Genomic DNA, 27,284 nt, shown 5'->3' with positions numbered 1-27,284 from the left:
TATCCAATTACAGCTTATTCTCGAAGCTTAAAGACCAGACACCCACGCTTCTAAATCAAAGTCATCTCATTGATCAACTTTTTGTCTCTGATGTAATGGACAACATATAAGGCAAACATCGCAGTGGTTAAAACAAAGAATAATGCAGGATAAAAGTGATTGCAACACAGAGAAAAATGCTTGTGCATTTGAACACCATTCCAACGCAACAGAACACACATTTAATTTATCTCTCAAGATCTTGGATATAAAAAACAACTTTAAAAATAGATTATTTCTGGAAATATATCACATCCACAAGAACAAAAGGTCAATTTTTAAATTTCTTTTAAATACATATTTTAAAATTCTGAAAAATTAAAAATATCTAACATCTGTAACAATGGTACAGCATAACAATGTTATGCTAGTATCTAATTGTTAGTTAATGTATAGTATGTTTCTGGTGGAGTTAAAAAAATTTAAGAATTAACTAAATATTGAACTCCAGAAATAGTTTTAATTTATATATATAGTATAATTGTTTAAATATAAATATCTGCCTGAATTTAGATGTAAAATTAACATTATCTCTTCTAATGTTTACTTTCAGTCTACAAACGAAGACGAACTGGAAGCTGCCCTCGATACTGCATTAACTATTGGGTACCGTCACATAGACACGGCGGCTGCCTACCGTAACGAAAAATGTATCGGAAAAGTTTTACGGAAATGGTTTGATGCTGGAAAGTTAAAAAGGGAAGATATATTTATTACTACTAAGCTTAGTCCTGAACAAATTCATCCCGATTTAGTTGAATCAGCATTAAAGGACTCCTTAGAAAAGTTACAATTGGAATATGTAGATCTTTATCTTATGCATTTTCCTATGCACATGAAATTAATCGATCCTCTTAAACCGTGGGACATGTTGGATACAGATTATCTTGATGTTTGGAAGGTAAGCTTAAAATTTTCTAATTTAAATATAAATAAAACCCCTTTTGGTATTATTATTCTTAAATTTATTTTTTAATCTTCCTTCATCAAACCACTTGTTTCTTTTCCTTTTATGAAACGGTTCTTAGCCATTTTTTATGATAATAGCATTGTAATTATCAATTCGGGTATCCCGAATTTCCGATTAAAGTAAGTGCCTCCTAATCGCGAAATATAGGCAACAATACATTAGCTTATAGGGCAGTCCTTGCAGTGGGGATCCTGGCTTATACAGAAAAACGCAAGCAAGTGTGGGGTAATACTGCACTTTCGTTGCATTGGTGGTATGTTGACTCAATTGTATAGGAAATGATGCTGATAGAAAAGGCATTCAGGCATCAAACGTCCAAAAATCTTTTCAGGCCATAATAACTAAAATACCTTCCTGAATGTAATAAAAAATATACTGAAATAATGGTATCTACTGAGGTAAAATATTCCGGAAGCAAACTGAGCCTTCGTTCGGATTTCCGGGTGAGGAATATTTTAGGGGAACACCTAATTTGGGTAGCGGTTAGATACACTTTACGATCCCGGTAAAGTTAGTCTACTACAGGTTCGCGACCCTGCCCTGCCTACGTGAGCTGTGGTTCACTCTTACTCCTTTAAACCGAGAGGGTATCACGTCCCGACCGATCATCCTTGTCAAAGACCCTAAAATTTCCTAACCCATCCTAACATGCATCTACCAACCCGCACTGGCCAGCGTGGTAGAGAAACGGCCATGAACACACGTAAAATGAAAAACGATGAAGACGCAAGGCCCTCAGTCTCCGGCAGTCCCTTGAAACTAGGCTATAGAGGGGGACGGAGATAGAGGGACAGAGGGTGCTAAGAATCTCCAGAGTGAACCAGGCTACTTATACAAACGACAACGGCAAAGAATATGGTTTATGGCAACATATAACACCAGAACATTAATGGAGGACGAAAAACTTGAGGAACTTGAAAACGAGCTGAATCATATAAAATGGGATATACTTGGATTATCTGAAATACAGCGGAAAGGCGAAGAACAAATGATACTTTCGTCGGGAAATCTATTTTACTATAGAGGAGAATCTTTTAATGGTGGCGTCGAATTTATGATAAATAAAAAAAAAACACGAAGAATATACTTACAATTAAAAGCATAAGTGATAGAGTTATTTATCTTATCTACAAAGTAAACGAAAAAACTCGATTAAAAATCATCCAGGTATACGCACCTACCAGTGCCCACACAGACAAAGAACTTGAATGGTTCTACGATGACGTTAACACTGCGCTAGAAGAGGTAACCACCAACTATACCATACTGATGGGAGACCTAAACGCAAAAATATGCTACAAGTAGGATGATTAGGAGTTTGTACTTGGACCTCACGGATATGGCGACAGAAACGAAAGGGGTCCAACTCCTATAGAATTTCTTCTGCAACACAGACTATGTGTCATGAACACCCATTTTAAAAAAAGCCCCCCAAAGAAAGTGGGCAATCACCAAATGGCTTGAACAAGAACGAAATTGACTTTATCTTTACTAAAAAAAAGACGCTGTTCAAGACGTAACTGTATTAAATCAATTTTTAACCGGAAGTGACCATAGAATGGTTAGAGCGAAGGTAGTCTTGAACGTAAAGAAGGAACGAAGAAATATGGTAACAAGGAATAAAAATGTTACGTTCAATGCGATTACTAACACAAGGGCCTACCAGGAAGAAATAGATAGAAACCTTCAGAATGACGTACAAGATGAAACGGATATTGAACAACTTAACGAAAGGGTGGTGGACGCTCTAAGGAAGGCACATAAGAATTGTCAAGTTAAGCAAATAAGGAAAAATGAAAAACTTACAGAACACACAAGGAACCTAATGCAAAAAAGAAGGGAAATAAAAGATAAGCACACAGGGGCATCGCAGAGCTAAGGAATTTAAATAAAACCATTTCAAAAGCTGTTAGGAAATACATAAGGGATTTTAACACTAAATAAACAACTAATACCATAGAACAAAATAACAGCCTTAAAGTTCTAAAACGAAAGTTGAAGACAGGAACCAGGAACATTTATAAGCTAAAAAATAGACAAGGACATGCTGTATATGAATAACAAGAAATTAAGAAAATTATCGAAGAGTACTATAGAATATTATATCGTCGAGATGCTCATATTCCAGAGGTGGAAATCCCAGCCATACAAAATCAAGGATCAGAGGAACTTTCAGCTATAACCGAAGAGGAAATCGAATCAGCGTTGAAAGGTATGAAGAACAGCAAATCACCTGGAGAAGATGGCATTGTAAGTAAAATGTTAAAATTAGGAGGCAAATGCGTCATAAAAGCTTTAAAAACCGTTTATAATGCCCGCCTCTTTGAAGGAGTCACACCAGCAAAATGGAATAGTGCCATTATGTAACAGAGAGCCGAGATGTAACAGAAATTGGAAACTACAGACCTATCAGCTTGTTATCTCATTTATATAAGCTCTTTATGAGAATAATTACTAACAGACTGGAATCCAAGCTGGATTTTCACCAACGATTAGAGCAGGCCGGATTTAGGAGTAGCTTTGGAACGAATGACCACCTACAAGTAATAAAATCCTTAATAGAGAAAGTTACAGAATACAACAAGCCATTGATATTAATATTTGTAGACTTTGAGAAAGCCTTTGACTCAGTCCAGCTTAGCTCCATGTTAAGAGCTCTTACAGAGTGCACAACTCTTCTTCGTAGCTATATATAACAGCGCAACAGCTGCAGTTAGAATGTATTATGGCAACACAAATACATTTCACTTCGAGGGGGGTATTAGGCAAGGAGATACCTCTTCTAAGGTATTCACCGCTTTGTTGCAGAGTGCTATGAGAAACAATAATTGGGAGAATATTGGAGTCAACATAAATGGAGAATTTGTGAACAACTTGAGATTTGCAGACGACATAGTTCTTATTACAGACCGGGTAGATCATATATGTCAGCTTCTTCAAGACATTCAGAGCTCGTGTACATGAGTTGGACTTAAAATTAATTTCTCCAAAACACAATATATGACCAACCTAGTACTAGCGAAAAACATCTCAACTAACGGCACGCAAATTGAACAGGTGTATAGCTATAAATATCTGGGCTACGAGATTAAATTAGGAAGAGATAATCAAACAACGGAGCTAAACAGGAGAATAGGACTGGCATGGGCGGCTTACGGAAAACTGAGAGAAATCTGTAGATCAGATATTTCCATGTGCTTGAAAAGAAGGTCTTTGATCAATGTGTACTCCCAGTTCTAACGTACGGAGCAGAAACATTGACCCTTACCAGAAAAGTAATCTATAAAATACAAGTGGTACAGAGAGCAATGTAGAGGTCAATGTTGAATATATCCCTCAAAGACAGAGTATCAAATACAATAATTAGGAGAAAAACTGGTGTTACTGACGCAGTTCAAAGGATTACAACATTGAAATGGAACTGGGCTGGGCATGTTGCCAGATTAAAAGATGGAAGGTGGACGAAGAAAATTCTGGAATGGAGATCTAGACACGATGCTTATCATAATCAAGGGCGTCCTCCAACAAGGTGGTCAGATGACATCAATATTCAGCACAACTGGATTCAGGGTGCTCAAGGTAGAATGCATTGAAATTATTTACGGGAGGCGTATATCCAGCAGTGGACTGAAAACGGCTGATCATGACGATGATGATGACTTAATTACTAGTTAGAACAATTAGGATAGGGTCTTGGAATCATATAGATAAGAGTGTGGAATTACTAGATGAGCTAAAAAGAACTAGGTGAAAAAGACAAATTGTGGTATGTAGGGAAAAGTATTGTAAATGCATGGGTTAGTCTTATTTTTTATTATATTTATTTCCTAATAAAACCTTGTATTTAAAACATAATTATCGACATTTATTTCACATATTAGAATTTTAAGAATATTTGTTTATATGGAAAAACAGCGTTTAAAAAACGACAATATTAGGGACGCCGGAGACCCGAATCGTATATGAATAAAATCTTGATACAGTACTAGTTTCACTGGAAATACCACCCGTCGTGAATGTGTTAAAAGAGAAAAGACCGATAAGTTGAGAAAAACAACCATAGTTTGTTCGAAATGCCAGAGTATGTATGAGGTAAGCACCAAGGTTAGTAGATATTAAGTTAACATCTACTAACAACTTAACATCTACTAACCTTGGGTAAGCACAGCATAAAGTCAAATGTTTGTGTATCCTGCGATGATGCCAATTTCACTGAAGTCAAAGACTCCGGGTAAATTATAAGCTATTTTTTTTAACTGTTTCAATATCGTCTAGGAATACTTTTTTTATTTCTAAAATTGTTACTTTTAAATTAGTTGTAATAAAGATTTTTTGATTAATATATGTGTGAACATTTATTGACCCTCCTTGATCCTTGCTGTTTCTAATAAAAGGGTTTAAAAAAAGCTAGATATTATCATTAGAATAGCTAGGTTACTACACAAGTAATGCTTTGTTCATTTACAAATAAGGAAAAGTGTAACTTGTCTCTTCTTATCTGTCATCTTAAATTTAATCGATTTACAAAAGTATGGAGAAATGTAAGAAGAATAATACGATTAAAATATATCCAGTTCTAGCAAAAATATGTCTGAAGATCGGTCAGTGTACATTTTTTCTAATGTTCTTTCGAATATAATTTATTATATTTATCACATTTGAAAAAATTTCTATAACATCATAAGTATGAGTTTTCTACTACACTGTATACATAAAATCTTTTAAATATACAAAAAACAAGAAATAAAATAATTACATTTAATTGCTCTTCTAATCTTGTTTTTTTATTAATAGAAAATGGAAGAACAAGTTGATTGCAAAAGGGCTCGAACTATAGGAATTTCTAACTTTGGCATTGAACAAATGGAGAGAATAATGAAAAACTCAAGAATAAAGCCAGCCAATACGCAAGTGGAACTTCACCTCTACTTCCAACAAAAGGAATTACGAGAATATTGTCGGAAAAACAATATTGTCGTAGTTTCCTACTCTTCACTCGGATCTCCAGGAGCACCAGACTATTTTAAAAAGATAGGAAGGTATTTTAAACCATTAAGTATGTTTTCTTAAACTATAAATAGATTCTTAAATATCTCTCCAAATAGATTTGCAAAGATAATATTAAATAATTAATAAACAATGTTAACTGATTATTCTTAACTAACCAATAATTGCAGATTGATAAAATAAAAGTGCTTCTGCTTAGACAATCTTATTCACAAATTGATTCTGTGTGGCATTTCACACTTTTAAAATTTTAATTTTAAATTTAGAAAAATATATCGGAGAAAGACTTATCTATTCCAAAATTCTCCAATTAAAATATCACAAACAATCCTGTTAAAAACTAGAGCAAATCTTTTTTGAGCATCTGACCAATAACTGCTGCAACTAAGATTTGTAATACTTCTATGAATGCAAAAAGAAAGCGTTTGGGTGCCATTTATATTAACTATACTTCATCTAATTTATTTACCGTTGCACGTCATCCGCGTCATAGCTCGTGAGGTCACATGATATTAACACGAAATATTTAGGCGGTAGGTGTGTTTTTTTAGAATCACTTTGCCGAGTACACTGGCTTACAATCACTAGACATATTTTATTATATACTCGTAGAAATAATATTTAAAGATTTCTATTAATGGTAACTTAAAGAAATACACAACAATATGTTTCATTTAATTTGTATAAATGCATTATAAAGCGTTTTTATGAAGAACATTTGTTCGGAACACACTATAACTGTAATCTAAAGAAGGCGATATTTTGGCATAAATTGGTAACACTTACTTGACAGTTGCGGTGTTGTCACTTTAGTTTTGTTTTTATTATTTACTATTAATTAAACTATTTTGTTTTTTAAATAAGCGGCTCAAATTGTTTTTAACAAGATTATTTTTTAACTCTTGTTTTGTTTCTATTTATTTACATTAAATATTAATTTGTTTTGTTGCATAATCCACTTTTGCAATAATTATGTGACCTATTTGATTTAAAATGGATTCAGGATTTTTTTATATACTTTGGCAACTATGTTAATTTCGATCTATGTCAATGATAATGACGTGCAACAATAAGTAAATTAGATGGACTGTATATTAAAAATACTGTAAACGCGACATACGAAGAACCAGGAGCGATTAATTACAGGGACACGATCCGTCAACTATGCATGTGCGAGACGACTGCGTTCGAAATATTTCGAACCTTCAAATGAAATTGTTAAACATTAAACCATAAGGTTTATATTTGAGGCATGTCATATCAAAATTACCAAACTCCAGTTTTTATTAAAATTGAGATTTTCTTTAAATGATAAAATTGAGAAGCGATTGTATTGCGTTCTATTTTAAGAAAGCTGCAGACACAGTTATAAAATCTATAAGTTCGTTACATTTTAAAATCAGTGGCAAAAGGTTTTATATAGGAAAGAGTTCCACAAATTTTTAGTCGCAGTATTTTAAACACGTCTTAGAACGAGACAAATTTGGAAAACATCCACCTGAAGACAACGATTTATGCCAATCTATACAAGATTTACCAGAATATGTCATTTAAATTTAGTTCATAAATAATTTGTTAACTTTCAACAGCAATAAATCAATTTACCTTTAAAATAATATATAATAATTTATTATAATCCTTATCGTCACTCATAAACTTATATTATGTTAAATATTTTAAATTATCTGGTGCAAAGTTTAAAATCTCCATATGCTACTACAACAAAATAAACAATCTTCGATGGTTCATATCAAAGTCGTCAATATCCACTGGATTAATGTGATTTTCTTTCTTATTACTGAGAGTATAAGTTATTTATTCTCTATATTTTAGTTATGAATGTAACAACAACTATGTACATGTAGAAATTAATATTTTAAAATTTCCGATTTCTATGATTAAAACGTTTTTACAAATTTGCTCAGATTATTTTAGGCGGGAGATTGTCACTTTTTATGTCATTGTCATTGTAAAGAATGCACATGCGCAGTTGACGGATCGGGTCCCTGTAATTAATCGCTCCTCGAAGATCCAACCTCGCCCATTTGACGTGGGGTGATTCTAACCGAAGAGGTGGGCAGAGGCCTGATCATGTTTTTATATAATTAAACGACATATCAGAATAAATAACTTGAAATAAGTAATTTATATTGTGTTTATATAAGATTAAGCCACAATTGTTGTAATAAAAATTTCATTTGAACTAAAACGACGACTAAAATGAAGATAATTTAAAAATTGTGTGAAAAGAGGATTACCTCCAAAGTTATTGATTTAGTGGGCCACGGTGTTGCAGGCCACAGCCTGCAACACGTATTTTTCTGCATTATTTATACGAGCATTATGTTAAAATATTGATATCAACCAAACAAAATTTAAATATTAGCGCCATATGCCATTTGCAGGAAGCTAAGATTGGTACAATGTAAACTGTTGATTGTATTCACTTTTGGAACAAAGTAAAATTAGTCTCAGCTGTATACTCAACTGATTCGTTTCATTTATAGTTATTTTTTAGGCCATGAAAATTACAATGATTTGGCTTTCGCAGTGCAAAATTATCTTGTTCTAGATGGTTGGTCCACATGTTTAGACGGAACTGAAACCGAAGTAGACAAACAAGAAACAGCTAAAGCCAAGTTAGTTCTTTTGCTTGATCCATCGTTATATATACATATAAAACAAGCAAAAACCGCGAAAGAAATTTGCGACACTTTAAAAAAGTTTGGTGACTCGGGGTACGTGAGAAAAATAAGTTTATTGAGAAGTCTAATTTCAATGCGATTGGAGGATTACAGATTAATGGCAAGTTATGTGAAACAAATAGTTGAAAAATGATAAAAATTGAGTGGAACTGGTTTTAAAATTGACGATGAGGGGAACGTTCGCTACTTTTGGCGGAATTACCTGATCGATTTTCACCAATGATAATGGTGATCGAACATTCGGAAATTGTGATTTCTACCGATTTAATCAAAAGAAAGCTGTTCGACATGGAAAGTGATGTTGAAGACTGGTAATACGTTTGCAAGTTATAGTGTTAATAGAACCAAAACGAATCACAACAGGCGGTTTGAAAATTGCACCAATTATAGAAGTAGTGATGATGGCGTAAATGACAAGAAAGACAGAGATCTGTCGAAAATCAGATATTACCATTGTAAACAAATCGGTCGCGATAACATTAAATGTCCGAAGTTAAGAACATCCGAAAAACATGGGCCTATCACGCCACGTTTCTCAATGGAGATTTAAAAAACCGAGTAGTATGTGGACTCGAGAGCTAGTGTTTATTTAACTTCAAATAAAAACGGGATTAATATTAAAAGAGTAAGTAATACACGTGACATTAAAGTTTCTAACAAAAACACAGCCAAAGTAGATCTGAAGTAAAACATTTTATCTGTCAGCAAAGTAATAGAGAATGGGAATTGAGTTAAATTTGAAAATCATTGTTTGAAGACATTTAACAAAAATTCTGAACTAATCGCAAACGTTGACTTGATAAATGGTATGTACAAATTGAATATTAAGGTTAATAAACATTTTGAAAATTGTTTATTTGTTAATGTCGAAACATGGCGTAGGAGATTTAGCCATATAAACAGTGTTTAAATAAAATAAAAGATGGAATAGTAGATGGATTGAATGTGACTGGGGAAATTGATATTAAAAAACAAAACTGTATAGTTTGTTGTGAAGGCAGACAAACACGATTACCCTTTTCACAGCAAATTGACAGAGCCAATAGTTTATTAGAGATTGTATACACTGATATATATGGACCTATGGAGAACAGATCATTAGGTGGCTCCAAATATTTTGGTTTGGTTACTTTCCAAAACGATTTTAGTTAAATGGTCTTCATTTAATTTTTTAAAACAAAAAGTGAAGTTTTTCATTGTTTTAAGAATTTTAAAGGTATGGCTGAAAACCAGAAGGGTATTCATATAAAAACTCTGCGAAGTGATATTGGTGAGAAATTTTGTTTAAAAGAATTTGAAAGATATGAGTACAAGTGTAAATGGTATTATAAAGGGTGTTTTTTAGAGGTATAGACATGTAAATTGGTAACACTTTTTGAACTGTTTAAGTGATTTATGTTAAGTTTGGTTTGGCATTTTATCATGAATAGACTTGATGCCTGAATAACGCAAATTGTACAAATTTATTTTGAAAATTGTGGTACTGTTTGAAATGCGTATCGCGCACTACGTCCATTATATGATCAACATAATAGTTCATCAGAGCAAGTAATTCGATTAATTATGGAACGTTTCTACATCACGTTTACTCTAAATGATAATATGCATCCACGGACACATCGAACAGTGCGTACAGAAGAAGTTGTTTCTGCTGTAAAGCGTAGCATACAGGAAGACCCGAATCAGTATATCTGCCATCGTGCACACCATTTGGATACTGTTTATTCACTTTATGGAGGATTTTGCGGAAAGATCTTGCTTTTCGTGGTTACAAAATTCAACTCATACAAGAATTGAAGGTACATCATAACCTAGCATGGCGTAGATTCGTATATGCGGTGAGTTGGTCTAAAACGAGATTGACGTGGATTGCGATTTTTATAAGCGAATTTTGTTTACCGATAAAGCTCACTTTGGTTTGAATAGCTACGTCAACAAACAAAACTGCCCTATTGGAATTAAGATAATCCTCAAATGTATGTAGAGAAACCATAAAATCCAGAAAAACTGACTGTTTGGTGTGCTTTGTGATCTGGTGGAATCATTGGACCATACTTATTCAAAAACAATGCTGGCCAGAACGTTACAGTCAATGGTGACCGCTATAGAGCCATGATTACTTCCTTTTTCATTCCTCAATTAAACAACCACGCTGTACAGGAGTTGTCGTTTCAATAAGACGGTACAACAAGTCACATAGCTCCACACGGTGCCACAATTGATTTAGAGAAGAAAACGTTTGTTAACCGTATAGTTTCACGTTTCGCACCGTTAATTGGCCTCCAAGATCATCATCACCATCATCATTTTGGCTTTACAACCCTGTTTGGGTTCTAGCCTCCCCAAGAATTTTTTTCCAGTCGTCCCTATCCATCGCCTTCCTCCGCCAAGCACGTATTTCCATATTTCTCATATCTTGATCTAAGTTATCTAGAAATCTTGTTCTGGGTCTCCCTTTTCTTCTTTGACCAATAGGTCTTTCAAGGAACGTTTTTCTAGCTAACTCGGTTTGCCCCATCCGCATTACATGGCCTACTTACCTCAGACGTCTTATCTTAATGTGTTTTACGATATCTGGTTCCTGGTATATTCTATAGAGTACGAGGTTGTATCGTCTTCTCCAGACATCATTTTCATTTACCGCTCCATAGATTCGCCTTAGTATTTTTCTTTCGAAACATACTAACATGTTTTCATTGCTTTTTGTTAAAGTCCAGGTTTCTGAACCATATTTGTGGTTGCGTACCTATTTTCATGTATTTCGTTTTATTGGTGTTGTAACGATGAGTCCAAGCCATCACCGTTAAACCAGCGTGCGCGCGAACCAACCCATGAAGTAGGAGTGTATCGACACTAGAAAGGGCAAAGCTCCGCTATATAAACGGCAACATTTCCTCACAGAGACAGAATCGACAGGTGTTGACTGAAGGTTCTCTCTTCCCTACCCCGGCTTGCGGACGTGTTGAGTTCACAAGCTGTTTCCTTTTCTTTTACCGTCTTTACCCGAAAAGCGTGTTGAGCTTTTCACTACCCGTACTCTGAAACAGTCGTGTTGAGATTGTCGAGGAGTGTCCTATTAACCCGAATCACTTAAGGGACGTGTTGAGTTCCTTTCCTTTCTTTATACCTATCGTCCGCTGTTATTAAAACCGTAAAATTTCAAATACACATTCGCTTGCCGATAAGACTGGTTCCATATGACAAGGTCAAACTTAATTTGAATAAATAGGCCAGGTACTGAGAAGACTAAACCAAATTGTAAATATGTATATAAGATTTTTGTCAATTTAATTTAAGGAAGGCAATAAAGTTTATTTTTATTTTGAACTCTGTCTCTGACTGTCTAAAAGCTACCCGGATAGTGACTCCCACGAGAGGACGTCACAAATGGCGCCCGAGCAGAAAAATACGTTTTAAACAATAATACCGACCGAATTCCGAATTTTATTTTCATGAGACAGTACTACGTTTCAAATTTTAATCAAAGACAGGGTGATTCACAGTTCAAAAATGACAGACGCTCCGGAAACGTCGAAGGTTAGTTGGGTGTACCTATTAAAGAAAGACGAACTTATAGCCGAATTAACAAACAGAGAACAGCCGACGGAAGGGAATTTCAGCGAGCTAAGAGCGAGATTAGTTGCGATCATCAAGGCAGAGGAAATAGAAGAAAACCAGATGGAAGACAGACAAAGAAAGATGGAAATAGTACGCAAATGGGGGTTACACTTTGACGGCTCAAGTGACCCGATAGAATTCATAGAACGGTTGAAAGAACTCCAGACAGCTTACGGCCTACAAGACACCCACGTTTTACAAGCTCTACCAGGAACATTAAACGGGAAAGCATTACTATGGTACAGAAACAATAATAAATATTGGAACGAATTAAAAGACTTCGAACAAGATTTCTGCAATTTCTTCGTTTCCTCCGTTCTCACACAATCTCTGGAAGCTCAAATCCGGAACCGACTCCAACGAAACAACGAAGGTGTAAAAGACTACATCATTGATATTCAAACAATGATCAGAAGACATGGTGAATTCAATCACCAAGAAGAACTAAACAGGATATACACCAATATGAACCCGAAATACAAGTTGTATATAAAGAGGCAAGACGTATCGTCAACACAGGACATCATCAGACTAGCGGAAGAATATGATATGGTCCAAAAAGAAATATACAACAGAAACAATACACGGTGTGACTGGACACAGGCAAATAGTCATAATAACAAAATACAGAATTTCGACAGACAGACTTGTTGTTGGAGATGCGGCCGCAGAGGCCACAACAGAAGAAACTGCAGAGCTATCGCTGTACTCTTCTGCAGCCATTGCGGAACCCGAGGAACAACTTCCAATAACTGCCAATGTAGAAGCCGACCGGAAAACTCCAACAGGACTGGACAAGAAGGAGGCAACCCAGTCAGCATTTAGAGTCCTCCCTAACAACCTCCAGCTACGCACACTATACAGATCAACGACCCCACACAACGATAACGTTCAGCAACGGTAAAAAGTTAAGAGCACTAATAGACACAGGAGCCCAAAATTCGTTTATAGGACAAAAAGGTAAAAAAATATTGGAACAATGTGGAACAAAAAGCGACAGAAAAGCTTTAAAGATCACGCTGGCAGATGGAAAAACCAGCAACATAGAAATCTGTTTTACAGCAAAATGTTCCATAGACAACGTTTGGAGAAAAGCCAAGCTACATTTTTTACCAAACCTAGCTTCAGAAGTAGTACTGGGAATGCATGAAATAACAAGATGGGGCCTTGATTTATCAAACATCTTAAATAGAAATCGCGTAAGAAGGAGAGAACAATACCCAACCAGGACAGAACACGGATCCAGATCGTACAATGCAGATAATAACCGAATACCGACCAATTCCAGGGTCAACGAAACACCAACCGCAAGATATCCGCTCCAACAGAGAAGCAAAAGATATAACAAAACGACCTACCGACTACCGACCGATACCGCGGTCGAAGACCAGACCGAAAATATACCGACTACCGACCGATACCGCGGTCGACAACCAGACCGAAGATATACCGAACTACCGACCGATACCGCGGCCGACGACCAGACCGAAGATATTTCGTCATACATACCGGAATTCACGAACAGTCCAATACGAGAGCAGCTCGACATCAGTACTACACTAAACAATACCGAAAAAAAACAATTACAGGAATTGTTACTAACAGAATTGGAGAAATTTAAACAAATTAAAGGAACAACACATCTAACCGAACATACAATAAAACTCAAACATAATACACCGATCAAACAAAGATACAGGCCCCGAAACCCGGCAATGCAGAAGATTATAAACGATGAGATAGATAAGATGCTAGAAGAGAACGTGATAGAAAAATCCAATAGCCCGTACAGTTCCCCCATCGTCCTAGTAAAAAAGAAGGATAACAACGGATACAGATTTTGCATCGATTTTAGGAAAATCAACGACATCTCAGAAAAAGATGCCTACCCATTACCGTACATCAATCATATCCTAGAAAAGTTAAAATCTGCAAAATATTTTACCACGTTAGATCTAAAAAATGGATATTGGCAAGTACCACTTTCCGAAGCAAGCAAACCCTTGACCGCTTTCATAGCACCAGGAAAAGGACTATTCCAGTTCAAAGTACTTCCATTCGGATTACACGCCGCCTCCACTACTTTTCAACGTTTACTGGATACAGTAATCAGCCCAGAAATGGAACCACATGCATTCGCCTATTTAGACGACATAATAGTACTGGGGAAAACGTTCGAGGAACATATGGAAAACTTAAAAGAAGTACTTCACAGACTACAGCAGGCCAAACTACGAATTAATATAGACAAATGTAAATTCTGCAAAGAAGAAATAAATTATTTAGGCCATGTAGTAAACAAAACGGGAATAAAAGTGGACGACAACAAGACAAAAGCTATAGTCGAATATCCCGCACCAAAAACCGTTAAACAACTACGCCGATTTTTGGGCATCATCTCATGGTATAGGAGATTTATAAAAGATTTTTCACGAACTGCAGCCCCTTTAACAAAGCTACTAAAGAAAAAACAACATTGGACTTGGGACAGAGACCAAGAGGAAGCATTTAACAAAATAAAATTACTACTGACACAAGCTCCAATACTGATCTGCCCGGACTTCCAGAAAAGATTTTTTTTACAATCTGACGCTTCGAACCACGGTTTAGGAGTAGCTTTAGTACAAACAAACGACGAAGGACAGGAACAAGTCATCGCTTACGCAAGTCGAACCCTAACAACTGCCGAAAAAAATTACAGCGTTACAGAAAAAGAACTACTAGCGATCATCTTCGGTATAGAAAAGATGAAACCCTACATCGAAGGATACCCATTTTCAATTATCACAGATCATCAAAGTCTACGATACTTACAAACAATGGAAAACCCTACAGGTAGAATAGCTAGATGGGCAATGCTGCTGCAACAATTTGACTTCGATGTCATTTACAGAAAGGGCTCCCAGAACGTCCTGGCCGACGCGCTCTCTAGAGAACCAGTAGATCTGGTTTGCATAATAAACGTAGAAGATGTAGAACCCGACGAATGGTACAATAAAGCTTTAAATAAAATCCAGACAAATAACAAAAAAACTATTTCCAGACTACTCTATCAAAGATGGACTTCTCTATCGACACTTCTGGGACAAATACGATTTAAAAGAGACAGAAGTATCCAACCCCTAGAAACTATGCATCCCAAACCACAAGAGACAACAACTCCTGGCAGAAAACCACGAGCAACCGACCGCAGGACATCTAGGAATAGCCAAAACAATAACCCGCCTAGCTAGAAAATACTACTGGCCAGGGATGTTTAAAGACGCCGCAAAGTTCGTCAGGAACTGCAAGAACTGTCAGCAATTTAAGCCGCAACAAAGCTTAACTCCAGGCCGCATGCAATCTACACAAATTCCGCCACATCCATGGCACACCGTTTCAACCGACATCATAGGACCCCTTCCAACATCCAGCAAAGGAAACAAATATATAATGACATTCCAAGACACCTTTTCAAAATGGGTCGAAGCCATACCGATCAGAACAGCAACGGCAAAATCAGTCTGTCAGAACTTAAAAGATAAAATCATTATGAGATTCGGATCACCCAAAGAACTAATATCAGACAACGCAAGAACATACGATAACAGGGAAGTACGAAAGTTGCTAGACGAATTCCAGATTTCTAAAAGAAACATTCCGCCATATTTTCCCCAGAATAATCCAGTAGAAAGAACAAACAGAGTAATCAAAACAATGATAGCTCAGTTCTGCGATAATAACCATAAGAAATGGGACACGAGCCTTCCAGAACTACTATTCGCATATAATACAGCTAAACACGATTCAACGGGTTTCTCCCCAGCCTTCCTGAACTTTGGACACGAACTAGAAATTCCAAGTAAAGTCGTAAACACCCCAAACGACGCACAACATACCGATCAAAACATAAAATGGCATAAACTACGAGAAACATTCGAACTAGTACGTACAAACCTGGCAAAAGCTTTTACAACTCAAAGCCATTACTACAACTTACGACGAAGAGAGTGGAAACCCACAATAAACGACAAAGTCATGAAAAGGGAATACCAACTCTCAAATGCCGCCAAAAATTTTAACGCCAAATTAGCACCGAAATTTTCAGGCCCATATACTATAACAAAAGTGTGTTCTAATGTAATATTCAAATTAAAACACGACGATAAAAACCATACAATAACAGCTCATATCAAAGACCTAAAACCCGCATTTACCGATTTCCCTACTCCTTAATCAGTCCAAGCACTTACAGTCAACACCAAGTAGTGACAGTATATTTTTATTTATATAAACATTTTTGTATTTTGAGAACGATTTCCGAAGTGGAAATTGAAACGTCAATAAACGTATTTAACCTTTAATTGTGGCTTATTCCCAGTTAAATAGTAATTAATTTAAAATGCCACAAGAAAATAGCTTCAGAACAACTATTTCGTTAAAGACTATAATGTGTAAATACATACCAAAAATAGATCATAGCTCTAGTGATAAGATTTTATAATAAATTTTGTGGAAATTTCGAAAACAAAGTTTTCAGTGTTTTATTGTTACAAAAGGCTATAAAAAAAAACAAATAAATTTGCAGAAAACTTATTGATGCTACCCGGCTGTCGCGGAAGTTACGCTAAAACGTCTATTGACATGACCTGACCAGGTTTTAATTTTGTTAAGATTCTCTTAAACCAGCGCTCAAATACTACGGAAGTCATTTCTTCATAATAATCTCCTGTTTTTCTTGACTCATATTAAAGCAAACCATTATCAAGGAACCCTGTATCACTTCCTATATGGATAATGATTAAACGTCGTCCCTTTCCTGATGGAGCTTTTATTCCTGTAAAGCAGCCTTCTATAAATGCTTCGCGTTTACCTTTGACATTTAAATCTTGCCAATCTTTTCCAACTGTATGACCTTCGTTAATCCAGGTTTCATCCAATTAATATGTTTTCCGTTCAATGCTGCGAAGTGTGCGTATTTCTTTAAAATATTTTCTTCTCCACACAATAATTTCTTTTTTTTTTTTTTTTCTAATAACACACTTTTTCTGTTTTTACATATCGAAAGTTCATTTCGCGCATAGTTCTGATTAATACTCCACGAGATATCTTGGGTAAAAAGTAATTGTTTTCGAGTCCTTGAGAAATTTTTTCAGTGTTGGAATTTTACTCCGAAAATAAAATGTCTTGTCTCGTCATCCAAAACAATGTTTTTTCTACCTCTAGTTTTACATTTTACTTGCTTTTTATTTTCCGATGTATTTTTAGGCACATGATAAATACAGCTAATGGATACTTTTGTTAAACTGCTACAAATATTGACCGCTTGACCAATATTTGATGCAATTTTTCTGCATCATGCAGTTCAAGTTCCTCATATCGTACGTATCACTACCTTCTCTTCTGACGTTAACATTTTGCTGTCTTCTTTTGGAACATCTCGGTTGTTCGTCCATTATATTTTAACAATCACAGAATATAATTAAAAATTTACTATAAAACGACAAATTCCAATAACACTAGGATTATCACCACAAACTTCAACCACAAAAAATATAATCACAAAAGGGTATTACCGCTACGATGCTTTACAAATTCAAAAGTTGCCAAGTTTTTGAAACGGAAAGGGAATGAAATGTAACATATCAATTTTTATTTTATAAACTTAAATATGTAACAAAACTGAACATGTAAATAAAATTTATTTCAATACAATTTTCTGCTCAATTTTTACTATTACAAAAACTCATTTTTTTTTTGGAATTTTTATGTCGGTAATAATCGCTGCGTCGAAGAATTCAAGTTTGTATGACCATAACTGCTACTTGTGAACAAGAATTGGCCACACTGTACGGCATCTTGTGGTTACGTCTGCTATAGAGAAGCACAAATAAATGTACTAATTATACATTCTATGATTTCTGATGAGAAAACGTAAATTAAATGGGTAGTTTTCGGAGGCCGCTACGTACATTTAAATTTAAGGACATTCGGCGTTTAAACGATGAAATCACTTTTCCAAATAGTGGAATTTTACTATAGGTATGTATTTGGACAGAAAATTAAACTGGACGAAGCATATATTTACTAAGCGATAACAACTGAGTCATAAGTTGAGAAACATGTATTGGTTGTTAGAAAATCAAAACTATCGACTAAAAATAAAACAATAATCTATAAATCCATCCTGAAACCAATTTGTACTTATCGACTAAAATTATGGGGAACCACCGCACACTCCAATATTGAAATAATACAAAGATTTCAATTTAAAATATTAAGAAGAATACTCGAAGTTCCAAGGTCCATAACCAGTGAAGCCATCCATCAAGACGCCGGGCTAACATACGCATTGGCGCCACTAGGGTTATTTTCAGAGCGGTGCATCAGCTTTTTAGGGAGGTACATAGATAAAATATAGAACTATACATGTATAACTATCAACCTCTTTCCGGACAGGGGAGTACAATTGCAACATCTTGCACCCCGCTGACAGCGCCCATGAGCGTACGTTAAAGATGATACCAATAAGTGCGCAAAAAAACATATCTAGAAACTTAAAGTGCCTCTGAAGAATGTGTTCGCAAAAGTTTAGTGATTACGTGAAATGAAAAGTTCGGTTTAGTTAATTGATTAATATTAAATGTATATTAGCCCACTCTGGTTAAAAAAAAGGTCGAAAAATTTTTCGCAGATATCTGAAGCTTTTAATACATATGTGGGGGTTACTAGATGACGAATAGATGAAAAAGTACTTGTATTTTTACCTTTCGTTTTTTTGGCAATAATTTATGGTCACAATTTGAAGTTTTTCCCCTTATATCGTACATAAACAATATTTATATCACTTTTTTAAATCAAGAATATCTTTTTTTCCCGTTTTTTAAATTAAAATTGATAAATAATTTACAAAGATATTTGCAAAAAGCAGTTTTTTACACTAATTTATAAATTTTATTAATTTTTTTATTAACAAAATAAAATGTTATTAATACATTTGAACATTGAGGAATTACTGTCTTTTAAATTTGTGCGAAATTTCTCCCCGATCGGTCAAATAGTTTTAAAGTTATTTAATTTATTTATCCCTGAGGCTAAATATTTAAACTATTGAACTTGCTCTATGCAGTAGGTTGCGCTGTAGGCTTGTAATTGTTTTATTTTAAAACAATTTGCAAATATTCAAGACAAAAAAATCAAAAATATATCAGTTCTAACGTGTCTTCTATTTTTTTGTTTATTTACTTTGCGCCTTTTACTGTAAACACTATGTATAATTTTTAAATAATTATTTGTGTTACTACTGTTTCAGAACGGTGCCTGTTCCAAATATTCTGGGAGATCCAGTAGTATGCGCTGTTGCTAAAAAATACAAAAGAACACCCTCACAGATTATTCTGAGTTATTTAACTCAAAATGACATTGTAGTAATTCCTAAAACCGTAAAACCAGAGAGACTTCAAGAAAACTTTGATATTTTGGATATCATTTTGGATTCAGATGACTTAACCGCTTTAGAAAACTTGGACAAAGGTACAGCGGGAAGAATATTTGATATGACACACATTAATCCAAAGTAAGCTATTTTTATTAATACAGTAAACTTTATATTAAAAGTCTAAATCATAATTTATAGTTTAAATGACAGAAAAAAATTTAGAAATACGAGGCCAGCTTTGTTTTGCCTTTTAAATAATATATGTTTCTATAAGGGGTCATAAGAATTACTAAATATTTTACAAGTATTAATGCTAAACAGCAGTACGTTTAACTCCTCTCTGCACGAGATTTTATAGATTTTCTATTCTTTTGCTGCACGTTACATAGATGGTCCACATATTGGGCCATTATGCAAGTAGCAATAGTTCTTATAAATGTCTAACTAAAAAAATGGTGTTTATTTCTGAAAAATTATTTAAATGAATTAATATTACTTTTGTGGTATTGGGGTACATGCCCAATGATATCTCAGGGGTTTGGCTTTTGTACTCCAAAATGCACATCTTCTACGAGTTGATCTAACTTTTGTTTTTTTTTTCTCCTGAGGGTGAAAATTTTCTAAACACAGTACCAGGTTAACCTATCCCTACGGATGGCTGGCGTGTGTTGGATACATGGTAGGGGAGTAAATCCGAACCACTTTCCTGCTATAAGAAGGTCCTGCAAACGAATGCCTTCCTTTTATCCTATTAACCAACTAAAATCACACTCTTCCACTTGTGCGCAGTTGACTGTGGCACGTACCGTACTCCAAAAGTGGGATGGCCACTGTAAGGCTGACACTTTCGGAGCACTTGCTTCTCTTATCTATATCTTATCTCTGTCGTTAGTCCGGCTGCTGTTTTTTTCTACTTATTTCTTCTTAATGACTACTTGGTTATAATTGTGTACACTATTCCATCCCTCCTTACTTTCCGTCATCTTCGCTATCATCTCTCTCACAATTACAGGGTTCATACATATTTCTCTATACATTCTGTTTCTCTACACTGTCCATCTATTACACTCCAGTATTGTATAAGTAACAATGTCGCAGTATTCGCAGTATAGGTATTTGTCTGTATCTGTTTTTCTGAACCTATAAAGATACACCCTAAAACACCCGTGTCCTGTGAGCACTTGCTTGAAGAAGTAATCGAGTCGCCTGGATTCAGAGAGTCCCTTAAGCTCGGGATCGGCAGCTTAGACCACTGGACAACATCTTCCGTGCTGTTTCACCCTTGCTACCATCTTTCATTTATCTTTCCCTTTCTTCTTTTCTTATGGAGATGTCTCCTTTCTGCTGCTAACACATGCAAATGAAAGCAACCCGTGATATTCCACAAGGCTGCCACAAATACAGTCCTGTAGCTATAGGCTTCTCAAGGTCTATAAATATCCAATGTAGCTCTCTTTTCTTCGATGTCTCCCTCCTTAACAATAGCTCTACGGTTCTCTTCCAAATTTTCATTGTGAGCGACATTAACTTTATCCCTCTATAGTTTTTACAGTCCTGAATATACCCTTTATCTTTATACAATGATACCATCATACACTCTCTCTCTCCATGTATTGGGCATCCTTTCTTCCTCATATATCCTACTCATCATTTGCCACAAAATATTAACTCAATTTTCCTAGAGCCTTCCAAACTTTCATAGGTATTCCATCAGGTCCTACTGTCTTACCATTCTTCATCCTATTAACCGTCTCGGCAACTTCACCTCTCGCTATCCTCGATACTACATTCTCATTTGGGATCCTACATCCTCTGTCACTCCTGTGATATTCTTCACTTAGCAACTTTCTAAAGTGCTCATACCATCTTTTCTTTATTTTAACACCGGTTCTTAACACTTTTCCATCCGCACTCTTAATCTGCCCCACGTAGGTCGTCCTTTGATAACAGCAATGCTGTACACCCTTTTCATCCCCTCAGGTGTTTCCAATTCTTCATACAGCTGTACAGACAATATTTTCTTAGCAGTAGCTACAGCACACTTTGCTTCCTTGTATATGTTTTTATCTTCCTCTCTTTTAGACCTTTCATACCTCTTTTTAGTCTCGTTCTTTTCTCTAACCATCTGTTGTACTTCATCGTTTACCACCAAGTTTCTTTGTCTCTGGGAAGCCCTTTACATGGGGTAAAGGGCCCCCTAGCACTTCTTCGTTCACTAGCATCCCAACTTTACTGTTGGCTTCCCACCAGTCATTTACAGTATCTTTTTCCTCAAACTCTTGCAGCACTCTACTCTTAAAGATTATTGCCAAATCCTTATCCTTTAACTTTCACCGATTTACTTTCTGGTATCCTACTTGCTTCCACTATCACCGGTCGGTGTTGACTAGCTACATACTCACCCTTTATCACTTTACATTTACAAACGCCTTTTAGCTGATTTCTTCTACACAGCACAAAATCTATCTGATTTTCTTTTCCCCGCTACTATAGGTATTAATGTCTTCAGTCTTCAGTTTTCATAAAGAACGTATTAACTCTAACTATCTTGAAACCTTCATGAACTCTTTCTATTTCCTCCAATACCTCCAATAGAACACTTTTCATCTACAGAAATCTCGAGCATCTCGCAATCGAGGGCCCTCCAAAATTCTCGCTTTTCCTGTTCTTCACACCCTACCTTTGGGGCGTAGGCACATATGATGTTCACGTTGGTATTGTCTGTATTCAGCTGGACACTCATTATTTTATCACTTCTTCAGATTACCCTTGCAAGATGTTCCTTTCATTTGTTGTTCAAAATAATACCTACCTACTTTATTTTTGCCGTGACTGTTCGAACTACTATATATTAACTTGCATCCATCTCCAAGATCTCTCGACTTTTTATCTTTCCAACAAGTTTTATGCACACAAAGTACACGAATCCTTCTTCTCTGCATGAAATCAACGAGTTCTCTTCCTTAATCTGTTATGCTTCTGACGTTGAGAGCTGTAAATCTCAAGACTAGCTTCTTTGGTCCCTTCCGTCCTCTAAGGGAAAGCCCTAGCTCACTTTTCGCAAGGGTCAGGCGAGGCCGCAACTGCGCGTCGCTGACGGGGAATGCACACTTTCCAACAAGTTTTCTGCACACAAAGTACACGAATCCTTCTTCTCTGCATGAAATCAACGAGTTCTCTTCCTTAATCTGTTATGCTTCCGACGTTGAGAGCTGTAAATCTCAAGACTAGCTTCTTTGCTCCCTTCTGTCCTCTAAGGGGAATCCCTAGCTCACTTTTCGCAAGGGCCAGGCGAGGCCGCAACTGCGCGTCGCTGACGGGGAATGCACAAGCCTCTAAACTACTTTTTATATTCCTTCTTTTCATAGTTTTAGCGAGGTTTTACTGTGTTATGCCCTTCCTGACGCAAACCCTTCTCTTTTATAAGGTCTTGGGACCGGCACTGATAGTTGCAGAGCTACTTAATTCACCCAGCAACTAGCGGAATTCTTTTAATAGACATTCTCGTACTTTCTCTTTAAATCCCAATGTAATTATAGATTTTAATTATGCACAATAAATATAAAACGAACAACTGTACGTTTAGTAACGTAATTTTCTTTTTCAGGATAAAGGAGCACGTCCACTACCCCTTTGAAAAATAAAGAAAATCACAGCTTGTAATTGTTTATTATGTTTAGTAAACTATTTATGAGGAAATAAATAAAACTTTTAACGTAAGTTTGTTTACAATTTTTACAATTGTTCAGTTGTAGCCACAAAAAACCTCTATAAATGAATGAGCATCACCCAAACATACGCCTCGTACTGTATTACTTATCCATTGGTAGTCCTGATCTTCTCTACTCTACTCGATCTACTCGCGTATTTCAGTTTTAAGTCAAATATTCATCCATCCATTCTGTATTTTATACTTCCACTAATACGTTGGAAATTTTTATCTTTCTAATTAGTTTCTGTCTTCAATCACCTTCTTCTTCAAGTTCTTTTGGTACCTCATATATCTGGTATTAAAATATATGTTCTAGGTATGCAGTCTTTCTCATCTTGGTTAATGTTAACAGTTCTACATTTTTTTGCTATTTTTTAAAACTTCAAAGGTCAAGCAGTTTTTCAACAAGAATTGGCTCTATGGCCAAAATCATGATAAAATGTTGCAAGAAAAAAAACATACCGCAAGCTGAATGACCAAGAATTGAATGAATGAATGACCAATGAATGAATGAATGAATGACCAATTAAGGATGTGTGAGCCATAAAACATAAATTTCGTAAAATAGGTTGCACAACAAAAATACAACTGAGTTCAGATATGGTTTCAAGACCAATCAATACTGTAAATTGAAAATTGTAAAAAATACTTGTTGACTATGTCAAAACGTGTTAAAGAATTTATTAAGGCCAAGAATCGTGTAGGTAGCAAATGGGGTGCAAATCCACAGGACTTTAAGTCAACAGCCAACGCTTTTTGTTTCTCAGCAGGATAATGAGCCTGTCCCGTGTGGAATAAATCTAGGCACACCTAACAAGGTACCAGTACATAAAACGAAACATCTAGAATAGCTACCGGCTAGATAAAATCGATTCCTTTATTCCTACAGTTTTGGGCAGCTGGTTTCGTATCACCAGAAGACCGTAGATGTGTAGAACCAGTGGGCTTCAATAAAGAAAAAGATCTATGAGCAGCGTTAGCGTTGAGCTCCCCGAATTGTTCCTATATTGAATTGTTGAAATTGTTCCTGGACTGAAGAACGCAGCGAACTGCAGCAAACTGCATACACATCGGCGTTGACTATATAAAACAGAACCTCATTAACTGAGGTATAAACACAGAAAACGACGCACTCTGTAAATGAGACTTTGTCTATCACAGTGTACCCTCGATGATTTATGGCTCGCAAATACAAAAAGCAGTAAGTAAGGTCAATAAAGGATTTCCTATTAAAACAATTTAAACTGATTGCTCTTCTTTTTTTCTTTATAATCATCTCGTTAATTTCGTATTATCAGTTGTATCAACATTAATTTGCAGAAGTCTGTATGATCGGCTGTTCAAAATTATCTCATAGAGAGAGTTGCCAGATATGTTTGAGACTGGACCACATCTTATCTTTTTTATTCGCCGGTAAATATCACTGAAAATTACAAAAAAAAATCTTAGAATGTGCTGTTTTATATATTTCGCATTGTATGAAACTGCTTTTAATAAAGATTTGTTTAATGCATCTTTAAATTCAGTGCAAGTGACACATGTTGAAGAAAATGGACAATTCGATTTTTATAGTATCTATAGCCTGACGATTTCTTTCGTTAATCCATACATCTCTTCTTCTTGCATTTAGCGTCTTCTGTGGAGGTAGCTGATCATCTTGGCTATTTGCACTATCAAAACTTCTTCACGGAATAATTCGACCGATGTCATTTCGAATTATATATTTCACATGACGCTTAATATTCATTTCACAAAAGCGTTGGATACTGGAACAATACAGACAAACTACACAATCTTCAACAAATTTGGTGCTCTTTATTTTTTGAAAAAAACTGCTCCCTATATTAATGGAATTGCCTTTAAGTGAAGAAAAAGCATTTGGAAGTGAAGTCAGTTCTTCATAAATATATTCAGGTGGAGTATTCTGCTCGTTGGTGTAAATAGTGTTTGCATTCGCTGAGAAATGGTTACAGCACTTTCACAGTGTTTCTACTTTTTTGACGCAACGTAATGGCTTAATTCTTTTAGGTCATTATAAGCTGGAGTAATCCAATTTTTACACAATTTATAGTAGCTCTTTATATTGTTTTCGTCAAACTTATTTATCCAAGAAAATCGTGTTTGCCAATCAATATTATAATAGCAATTTCTTTTAATTATCTTAGGTGGAGTTTCACTGCTGCTAGATGCTTCTTCGTCTTCTACTTTGACATACCCACAATCACGACAGCAACCCTACTCTTAGACGAAACAACTAAATGGATTTTCTTGTATCATCTTAATAGTTTTCACTATTTTTGAAAGTCACATCAGAAGTTTAATTGTTTTATTATTACCAACATGAAAAGTAAATGACGGTTATGATATAAATAAAAATGAACTGAAGTATACAATCCTAACTTAACCATTACTTGTTTTTATATTTCTCGTATACAATCAAGAATTTTACTAATGCCAGCAGAAAGCTTGATATAATAACGACATTCAAAAGAATTGTTTGCGTTGTTCCTATTTAGAACGACTTTCTTTGAGCATAAATTTTACAGCGCATTTTTAAAGCAAATTTAACCATTTGGCGTACTTACATTATAAAAGGGCGTTCGCGTGCTTAAACTAATTGTGATACACTAGACTATACATTGCATTCTTTTAACTTGCCTATATAAAATTAGCCTCATTTATGCGTATAAAAGTGCTCAATTATAATGTATTATGATATAAAAAAGGGCTAATATAAATTTTAAGATCTGGAAAAAAATTTGTTTTGTTAAAAAAGTTTGTTTTATCATTGTGAATTATGAAAAGTCGCAATTAAATCAAATAAATTGACAAATCTGTGAAAGTGATTTATTCTGACAATTATAGAACCTTTAGCCACGTGCACACAAAGGTCGCGCGTTCTGAGTTCTTCGTTATTTGTTGTATAATACTTACGTTCTAATCTAATAACACACACTACCAGCGGTCAGAACTCGGTGGTCAGTGAGAACTCTTGCTGTCTGGCGTTCTATTCACAGGAAGACAAAGAACGCGAGAACTCTGCTTAGTCGGAAACAGAAAAATTATTTGATGTAGTTCTAGAAAAAAATTTATATACTGTTATGGATCAGTTTATCAATCAGAAATAGAATAAAGAGTTTTTTTATTATTTTAATATACCGCGGGCATATAAGTTAAAATACAACCCTGTACTTATTTGTAATAGTTAGAATAAGAGAAGACATTGTTCCGTGACGGGACCCGGACGAGTTTTTTCCTTGAAAGACTGAGTGATTAGTGAAAGGACAATGGAACCCGTATCATTATAGATTTAAGAATAAACTTGTAATTGTATTTTGCGGTGGGCATTTTTCGAAAGTAAATAAGAATTAGATTTAGATATGAGATAACAAGAATTTAGAAACTTATTTCTGTTGAAAAAGGCAAAATTGTTAATGGTTTCTGAAAAGTAATTTGAGTGAAAGTAGTTTATTTGTTTTAAATATTATGTTGGAAATTTTCTAAATCGAAAATTAGTGGGAAAGACGAATGCTTATGATTGGTTAAAAAGGAATGATGGGGAATGAGAGAGTTGAGAAGGTTTGTCTGGGGAGATTGAAAAGATTATTATGTTACCGGCAGACCAGAAGAGAAGACGTGTTTTCGTGTAGTCAATCTGAGTACCAGTGTTTTCGTTTGTTAGTGAAAAAGGTGGAAGCTGAGAGCAGATCAAAATCGAGAAGATTAATACCTCTTTTGAGTCTGCATAGTCCACGAGATATAATTGAGAAAGAAAGGAGAATTTGTGAATAAAGAGTACCGGTCAAAAGAGGCTTG

At 35.3% G+C, this 27,284-nt stretch overlaps 1 protein-coding gene across 2 annotated transcripts in view; it reads left to right on the top strand.

Annotated features, from left to right (window-relative positions):
* Window positions 1-25,872, top strand: part of LOC140434913 (uncharacterized) — a 35,360-nt gene extending 9,488 nt beyond the window's left edge. Inside the window, exons 2-6 of one of the 2 annotated variants that reach the window (XR_011950094.1) lie at window positions 593-940; window positions 5,804-6,048; window positions 19,631-19,894; window positions 23,364-23,472; window positions 25,634-25,872. Coding sequence is in view for 1 of the 2 variants with exons in the window: in XM_072523541.1 (XP_072379642.1) it covers window positions 593-940; window positions 5,804-6,048; window positions 19,631-19,894; window positions 23,364-23,400 (894 nt within the window). In the remaining variant the exon portion in view is untranslated. Of the gene's footprint in view, window positions 1-592; window positions 941-5,803; window positions 6,049-19,630; window positions 19,895-23,363; window positions 23,477-25,633 lie in introns of those variants that run through there. The other variant, XM_072523541.1, reaches the window with a different exon arrangement.
* The last annotated feature ends 1,412 nt before the right edge of the window (window positions 25,873-27,284 follow it).

Source organism: Diabrotica undecimpunctata, chromosome 2 (genome assembly GCF_040954645.1).
Source record: "Diabrotica undecimpunctata isolate CICGRU chromosome 2, icDiaUnde3, whole genome shotgun sequence".
NCBI classification, from domain to species: domain Eukaryota; kingdom Metazoa; phylum Arthropoda; class Insecta; order Coleoptera; family Chrysomelidae; genus Diabrotica; species Diabrotica undecimpunctata.
The sequence above is the reverse complement of the archived record's forward strand: the minus strand, read 5'-3'. Positions and strand labels throughout refer to the sequence as shown.